Source organism: Manacus vitellinus, unplaced genomic scaffold (genome assembly GCF_001715985.3).
Source record: "Manacus vitellinus isolate BGI_N305 unplaced genomic scaffold, ASM171598v3 scaffold_5_pilon, whole genome shotgun sequence".
Lineage (NCBI taxonomy): Eukaryota > Metazoa > Chordata > Aves > Passeriformes > Pipridae > Manacus > Manacus vitellinus.
The window spans coordinates 7,607,176-7,616,241 of NW_021940682.1; the positions used below are offsets into that span (position 1 = coordinate 7,607,176).

A 9,066-nucleotide genomic window follows, 5' to 3' on the forward strand; every position below is an offset into this window, starting at 1 on the left:
AAAGTTGAATGATAATAGAATTAGCAGGATAATGTGAGGATTTTGTTAGTCATTAGACAGTCAATAGGGTTGTTAGTTGCTGCTCTTTTTGTACCTTAACAGCATTCTGGGAAATAATTTATGCAACTTGGACATTGACAGTATTGATGTCCATGGGATGTGCCAGTGGGGTTGCTCTCCTACCTAGCAATTTAAGTTCAACAGTTCTGTTCATAATGCATTCTGAATCATTACTTAGTAAGTGAAATAGGTTTTGATCAAAAGATTAAGATTGTAATATTTTTAAGCATTTTTTTTTAGCATTTTGGGTTTACCTGAAGAAAAAGAAATCAAGAGAAGATGGACTGGAATGGAGGACCAGTCCAGAATGCTAATGCAAATATGAACCTTCAAAGTGAAGGAGCTTATCACACTCAGTTGCTTTCTAATGGACATACCTTTCCTCAGACAAATGCCAGCTCCTCTACAAATGCATGCACTTATGCTGAAAGTAACCAGTTTATGTATCTGCCAGCTGTCAAGGTTGCCTTCCCTCTTGTGAATACTGAAGGATTCAAAACTTCTGATCAGACCTTACCAGGAGCATCTGTGATTGGTAATAATTTTTTTATGTCAAAATACTCAGTTAAACAACATCCGCAGATGTATGTACCAGCTCAGAAACCTCCCATTCAGCAGTCACCTTCTCAGGCAGAGATGGTTCAGACTTCTTGGCCAGTCTCTAATGCCTACAGTTATTCCTGTAGAAATGTACCTCCCCTGTCTTCTCAAATGAATGCTGGAAATAGTGTGAGGAGTGTACATCAGGGACCTCAGTATGCTGCTACAAACACTTACACTGCGCAGCCACAAATACTGCAGCAAAATTCTGTGAGATTTGCAGCATTATATCAAAGTAGCACTCATTCCCAGAATAATTCTGTGTCTTTTGGTACATCCGGGCAACAAGTCCAAACCCATATATTTCAGTCCAATACTCAGTGCAAAGGTTCATACTCAATGAATCAAAATATTGAAACAAATGTACAGCTCCCACAATTTCAGCCAAGTCAGATGGAATCACAAGCTCCTAGAGGATGTTCTGCACCATCTTTGTTGCCTACCAACTGTGTTTCAAGAGCTGCTGCACAATCTTCAATAGGTGTACCACAGGAAGTACAAAACATGTCTAATGGATACACCCTTAGCCAACAGAGGAGCCCACTGGATCAAAAAAATTCTTCTGGTTTTAACAGCATTCAGCAACACTGTCAGAAGCAGCAATGTGGAGAAGTCAGTCAATCAGTTAAGAGTTTCTGTAGTTCAAATGGAAGTGTGACAGCAAATGGTTCTTTTAATGAAATGACTGTGCCATCCTCTGGCATTCCCGAAGACCTGTTGGATATTGTGAAAGAAATAGAAGCTCTTTCTTCCAAGCCACCGAGTGATCCTCCTCCAGTTCAAGAAAGCCAGACCAGTAATTTAATGAATGGACCTGTTAATTCTCAACTATATTCATCATCAGCGGATGAAAGAAAAATTGTAAAGGACAGACCAGCTTGGGATGCTGAGAGGCTGTACCGTATTAAAAAAAACTGGCCCCTGCTTGAAAGGCTTTTTAAAAGAAAATTATTAGCAGCTTCAAAGCATGATGGAAACACTCCCCCTCCTCCCTACGGTTATCAGTGTACTCCTGCTAATTGTCTTCCATGGGTGCCCAAACAAAATGTACCACCTTCCTCAACTCAAACAATGATGACAGAGAGTCAAACACTTAAGATTTCACATGAAGAAAGAAAGGACAAAAATCTAGCCAATGCTGATAACAGAAGATTAGAGAGGACTCAAAGTAACCCGCAGGTGGTGCAGGGAAGCCTTCCATCAAGCTTAGCTCCTATTCCCTCTCAGAGCAAACTCCCAGCTCAGTTAAATAATCCTGAGAGCACTCCCACCATGGAACAACAGGATGTTCATGCCTTGGCCTCTTCTCAAGAAACTGCAGTTTCCTTGAACAACGCTTCATGTTTTAGTCAAGCAGGTAGCTCTGTCAAAATTGCATCAAAGAGTGTGCAAATTAACCCCGAGAACTCATCGTTTCTTCAGTTTGTATTAAGTAGCACAAATGCATTGAAAGAGAAGACAGCTGGTGCTACTGCTGATAAAATACTGACTAGTCTCCTGTGTAATGACAAACAAATGGTAGATACATCTGTCTCAGGTGGAAGCTTGCAAAAAGACACTAGTGAGAGGAACGTAGAAAGATTGAAAGGTGAGCAGGCATCTGTGGTTCACACAAACTCTCCTGTATCGGAAATAACTAAATCTGGTGAAGCTAAATTCCAGAATGAGGTAGCTCAGAAAAAAATGCCGTTTATTGAAAATACATCCTGTAAACAGATCAATTGTACTTACACTATGGAAGAGCTAACTGCATGTCTGAGCTTGTGGCGGAAGCATTCATCAGAATCTGTAAATGTGCAAAAAAACCAGTCAAGCGAAAGCCCCACAGCAAATCAGATTTCACCCTCCAGCCAAAACACAAAAAAGAGAGAACAAAATAATGTTCTGGTTAGTATGGATGAAGCAGTGTTGCCTATAACAACTACCTCTGTAGGACAAAAACTTGATACACTGACTTCCAGTTTGATAAAAAATTTTGAACCTCAGGTTGCAGTTGTCTCTCCTTTAGTACTTTCTGAACAGAGAACACAGAGTGAGCAAGCAGACAAAATCCCAGCATCTAAAGATAAAACCTATCCAGTGATTGATTTGGAGAGCGCATGTAGCTTGCAAGAAGTGGGGGAAAATGGTTTAAATGTGGCAAATACTGACAAAGGAGCAATAGAAAATGCTTGGTCATCACCCATTGATTGTATTCTGGAACAGCAAGTGGACTCGCATTTGCAACAGATCAAATTAGGTGATGAAAACAGAAGAGTAAAAACCAGTGTGAATGGAAATGATTCATATAATGAAAATCAAAGGAAGGTTAATCAGTCTGCGCAAGATACCAGAGAAAATCTGCAACTTGAATTACAAAACAAGATTTCTTTTCCTGAATCTGGCATAAATTTTTCTAGTCAAATCTCCCTAGAAGGTGTAGGAGATCATAAAGACAAGCAAACTATGTTAGAGACAGGAGATACATCCACAGCTGTGTTGGAAGATCAGATGTTTTGTATTTCTAGTGTATGTTCTCTTGTAGAAGGTGATAAATTTTATAATCCACAAATAGCAGGCATCTTCAGGTCAGTGTATGAGACACATACATCAGAAGGAAAAGGATCTGATGCAAGGGAAAAGGAACAACGTCCGGACTTGCATAAAAATGGGCTGAGCAGTAACACTCCCCAGAAAGAGAGCTTGCTGCTGAAGATGTTGGGAGAATCATCAAGCTGCATGAGTAAAGCGGATAAGATTTTGCATGGTAGCACAATGAGTCATTTAGAGAAAGAAAGCAGTGGCAATCCTCTTAAGGTAGTTTCTGCCTCAGAACAAAACGTGTCATCTGAGGCATCTTTCAAGCATCCTGAAAATTGCTTAGAAAATCTTGCTAATATAAACCAGAAGTTAGCTCAACATTCACTAGGTTCTTCTATCAGCATAACTGCTGAAACAAATGCATCCACTGTTCCAGGAGACCACAGTACACAAAATGCCATACCCACTAAAAATAGCACAGAGGAAGAAATAAACTCTTTTGGACGAAAACCTTGTAAATACCTAAAAAATCAGCTGTCTGAACTAGTGAAAGAGTTTCCATATGGCCTTCAAAGTGCTGATATGCTAAGAAAAGAGCCAGCACAAAGTCATTCTGTGGCTGAAGGGATGGAGAATCAACCTCAAAGAAAGATTAAAATTTGTGACAAGAATTCTAATTTGAAAGACCCAGTAAATCAGATAAAAATTGCAGTGTTAAGCTCTGATCAGGTTCAAGAGCTGTTTCCTGAACACAAACAGTGTCCCTCTAGTGACAAGAGAGCAGTGAGTCAACAGTCAGAAAAGACTTCAGCTGAGGAGAACCCTGAAGGCAGTGTTCTGCCTAGTCAGAGTCTGTGTAAGAAGGAAAAAAAACCTCAAGAAAATTCCAACTCCAGTGAAAAAAATGAAGATTGTTCATTAACGGGTTGTGTATCTGTAGGATGTAAAATACCACACTGTCCCAGTAAATCAGGAACATCTGGTTCAGAGAAAAATGATTATCAACTTTCAAAAGCTGAAAATAGTAGCTCTGCAGAGAGACAAGAAAACAACAGTAAATCTGATGCCCTAATAAAAAACCACTGTGCAGTGGGAACCCAGACAACTTCTGAAGAAATCCAAACCAGTATTAGCAAAAATAAAGAAGATATTTGCATATACACCTCTGCAATGAACAAAAACCCTAGTCTGAACATCAATAATGAACACATACTGCCTACAATAAAACAGGAAAATACTGGACCACTTAATTGTTTTGAAAACCAAGATGCTGATAAGTATAAATGCAGCAGCCAGAAGGAAGAGCTGCAAAGTGACAAAGGAACCCCACTACCAAGCAGAGAATTTCATTCTGACAAAAAAAAACATCAGACAGTTTCAGAAGAATTGCTGGAGAAAACTGGTCACACACATGCAGACAACATGACAAAGTCATCTGGAAAGAAGGAGAGAGTTTTCAAAACTGAGTTATTTTCAAGAGATAAAACCAAACCAGCTTTGACCATGAAATCCAAAAAGCACATTCACAAATTTATGAAATCAGAAACTGTAGAAATTAAGCACTCTGAAGTCAATCAAAGGCAAAATATTAAAACTTGTGAAGAGAACTCAGCTGAAGGACAGAACTGTAGTAAAGAAAAGGAGATGCTTGGGCAAGATGTAGGAATTAATGTCAAAGAGAAAGACAAACTACCAGCAGAAATAAAACATAAAAAGCTGAATAGTTACCGAGCTGATGCTGTAAGGTTCTCAAATTTTGGCGCTGTAGACTTTAAGTCAAAAACCACAAAATACTCTCCGCATAAATCTGTGAAAGTTCATCCTTCACAGGAGCAGCCATACAAACGGAAGATGAAGGAAAACCTGATGGGGAAGAGAGAACTTAAGAAAGCAAAGGTGGAAGATGAAAGACTGAAACAGTCTGAAGGAAAGAATTTTAAGCAAATTACACATAACTGCATGATAAATTCTGACAGAGCTAAAAGATTGAATGGAGAAAATGTCTGGAAACCAAAGAGTTCCTTAGCAGATCACTCTATGCTTAAACTACAGAGAAAAAGGGCTCTATCTTCTCCCATGTCTAAAAACTACTTTTCTAACAAAGAAAGACGTCTCGATGGTCAAAACAAAGACAAGTGCTCTGAGAAGATGTTTCCTGATAAAAACCTGCTATACATAAATAGAAGAAATAACAGACTGAAGTTGCATCTTCAAAAGGAACCAAAAAAACACTACCTGAACAGGGTCGCGTTTAAACGTACGGCACAGGAGCGCATATACCTGACAAAATTGGAGACATCACCTGTCAGACCCGTCTGGCATCGAAAGACCAAAGTGTCACAAAACAGTGATTCGAAAAAAGAAGCGCCTGCCTCAGCAGCTGAGAAACCATGCAAGCAGGAAGTACTTGAGTTTAAGCTGTGTCCAGACATACTGTTCAGAAATCCAACCACTGGCGAAGAAAGCTTAGCTGTGAAGAATTCCCTGGAAAGAGATAAAGTTGTTGTAGCAGGTATGACGCTATCTTGATTATTAATTTGTAAGTTAGAAGTATGTACTCCTTTTTCAGTTCGTGTTGTCTGAAACTACAGACAGTGGAAACATGAGACTCTAGAAGCTGAAGGCTGAGATATCATAGCTAGTTCTCTGACAGACCATAGACGTGTGTTAAGCTGAAAAAGAACAGCTTGGCTTGTTTGTAGAAAGTAGATTCTTTTGGCATAGTTACCAAAGGTGATCTGATCTGTATTCAGTGTTCACCTGGATATACGTAAGTCTGGCTGGGCAGACAGTGGAGGGAAGGATCTTTTATGCCACTGAGGAAGAGAGAGAGCTTAGGTCTGACATATCCTGCACAAAGTCCCCATAACCTTTGCCATTGTTGCTTTAAGCTGCCCTTTTCCCTCCTCTTCTTTCCTGTCCCAAATCTTTCAGCATCTTACATGGTGCATTGTGAAGCATATTTATGTCAAATTCTGTACCTGATTTTTAAATAAAGCCAAATCTTAAATTGCACATAGCAACCCTTGCAGTCATTTTCACATCCAAAGGGAATTTCCTTTTGCATGTGCTAGTATATATGTTAAAACTTGATGCTGAATAGAGACCAAAACTTGTGATATAGGAAGACCCCAAATTTTTTTTTTTAAATTTTCTTTTTAGGTGTCAAGAGTAAAAAAGAAGATTGGTTAAAATGTGAACCACTGAAGCAAAAGAAACTGGAAGAGATCTCTACAGGTGAAATGACTTCTGAGTATCCAGTTTGAAATATAAGCTAAATAGTCTTTGCTTGGTATTAAGTGTTCATTTACAGTAGCAAACCCTAATAAAGGATTCCAACTTATTCTTTACTAGTTCTGCTGATTAAATGGATACTGTAGAGTAGACATATGAGTTTCAAAGATCTGTGGAGCTTTTTACTGCTGTACGAATATACTGTTGGAGATAGTTGAAATTTTCCTGCATACCTGTGTGCTGTTGACTTGGGTGTAGCACTGGTAACAACATTCAAGTACAGTTTTAAATTGTAGATAAAGACCAAGCTAGCTCTTTCACACTTTAAAATGTAGGAAGTAATGTAGCAAAATCCAGTGTGAGCCTTTAAAAACAGAAAGTGATTTTTTTTTTTAATCTGGCTTTCACAATACGTTGCTGCTGTCCACGCATACACCTGTGCTCACAAGTTCCAGGACCTGTGTCCCAGTAGTCTGGTCAGGATTACTTGTATGACACATAAAGGAAAAGTGGGGCCACTACTACATCTTCCTTGTTTCATTTGATTGGCAAATTACTTTTCAAATAGTCTTCTATACTGTTTAGGAGTCAACTGTTACAATAGCGGCATCTTTCATCTCAGGATCTTGCTTGTTCCATCCTTTGTTTGCAAACTTCTTGGGTGAGGTTGCTCCCAACTGTCTTTGCTTCTTTGCTTTAAGTATCTTTCTAGCTATAATCTTGTTTTTCTACTCATCTGAAAGGAAACAGAATGGTACATTCAGCATGCTGTAGCCATGTTGCCATCCGCTTCTTAACTTGTCAGCAGAGGACTTGCATGCTCATATCTGTGTTGTGGTGTTGATGCAAGCAACATATTCTGCAATATCTGCATCTTTTAATGCTGTTGCCTGTGTCCTTGGCTATTGGTCCCTGCCATCCTTTTAGCCCTTCCTCTTGCTTCTTCTCTTGGTTTCAAAAATGCACGTTTTCCATCACACCTTTCTTAATATTCTTCAGAAATCTCGGTTGTGAAGACACCCAAATGGCCATTTTGTGCTTAAAGATGCATTGGAGATTGATTTAAATCTGAGGCACCTGCTGCTTTAGGAAGGAAGTTTGTGGCATCCTTTTTGACACTGGAGGGCCCCAAGTACCACATGCAGAAGGAGTAGAGTCCTTTGACGCTCAGACTCTTGCTTTAACCTGCTTGTCTGTCTTGCAGCTGAAGACAGTATTCCACTTGATACAGCTATACAGATCCTGGATGGAGATGGAGAGACTCTTCACATTCCAAGCAAGGACTCAAAAGAGATGTTTCAGACCTACAGGAAAATGTATCTGGAAAAAAAGATGCAAAAGCCTTGATAGCGCTCCTGTATCAGAGGTCTTGCTCAGTATCACTGAGAAAAAAATGCCACCACTAAGATGCTTTTTTTCAGTTTACTTCATATATCTGAATAATTGTAAAAAACACAGTTTTTTTGGTAGGTGTTGGGAATTCCCCCCCCTATTTTCCTCATATTTGTGAATAATTGACATCTTTTGTATTTATTGCACAAATATACTTTGGTGCTGCAGATGCTGATGTTAAATGTACTGTTTCTTTAGGCATGTCTGAATTTTTTTTTTTTTAAGATAGGGCAGTTTTTTTGAATCTTGATCAAAAAAAAGATCAAACTTATTTAAATTGCCACAACCTCTTTTCTGATTCTCAAAAACTTTACTTGTGGTATTTTCCATTATGGCAGTGGAAGAATATTTCTACTGGAAAGGGATTGCAGTGGGTTTCCAAGCATTACACTTCTATTTTCCACTTATGCTAGTCTGATAGTTTTGCTTCTATAAAGGCTTTTGTTTTTGTAGAAACCTTTTTTTTTTTTTTTAAACTGGGAATAGAACTTTAAAGCCCTCAAATCAAGCATACAGATCAGGGGTATTTATGAAGTATCTGTGCTGCTACCCAGTTTTGTTACATTTGTTTTTGTGGAACTTGTACAAATTGAATTGAGTTCTTAGTTTTAACTCAGTGCTGTAAACAGTGCTGTAAAGTGTTAGTTGAGTGAAGACTTCTCTTGTTTTTCTTTCTTTCTCTAGCTTTCTTTACACTTGAAAGAAAAGTGCTATTGTTGAAGTGCTGGGAGTTTGAAATTCACTCTTGTCTGGACCATGTTGCTCAATTTAAACAGACTGTAATTAATTTCTTTTATTATAAAGTCTTAGATAATGTTTGATTTCACATTCACTGTGACAGAAGAGTTATATTTGTTGCTGGGTATCTTTTGTTTAAGTGCCTTTTCATTATTATTCAAAATTTTGGATCAAATAATATTTTTTCAGAAATTTCGTACTTGATTCTATCTGGTTAAACCTTTATGCTCAAAGAAAAACCTGTAGATATTTCATTGAATGACTTTTATACTTGAAATAAACTTTGGAGGACTATGCCTTGTCTTTTTTTTTTCTTAGTTAAAAAGTATCAAGCTGTGTTTATTGCAGTTAAATAGGCATTGAAAATAGTCCTTTAGATCAAAAGCAGGTTTGAAATAAATGCTGGATCTTCCGTGTTCAAGGGAAGTAGCTGCAAGTGAGAACTGGACTTAAGCCCAAGCTTTTTCTACTGAAATCTTAACAACACATTAAGGAAGCATCAGAAATGTGTTCTGTCTTCTT

General features: G+C 38.4%; 1 protein-coding gene across 3 annotated transcripts in view; it reads left to right on the forward strand.

Annotated features, from left to right (window-relative positions):
- RESF1 (retroelement silencing factor 1) overlaps positions 1–8,840 on the forward strand; it is a 28,199-nt gene extending 19,359 nt beyond the window's left edge. For all 3 annotated transcript variants that reach the window (XM_025895940.2, XM_025895941.2, XM_025895942.2), the window contains 3 exons: positions 301–5,692; positions 6,343–6,417; positions 7,619–8,840. In XM_025895940.2, coding sequence (XP_025751725.1) covers positions 340–5,692; positions 6,343–6,417; positions 7,619–7,761 — 5,571 coding nt within the window. In that variant the 5' untranslated portion in view covers positions 301–339 and the 3' untranslated portion in view covers positions 7,762–8,840. The remainder of the gene's footprint in view (positions 1–300; positions 5,693–6,342; positions 6,418–7,618) is intronic.
- The last annotated feature ends 226 nt before the right edge of the window (positions 8,841–9,066 follow it).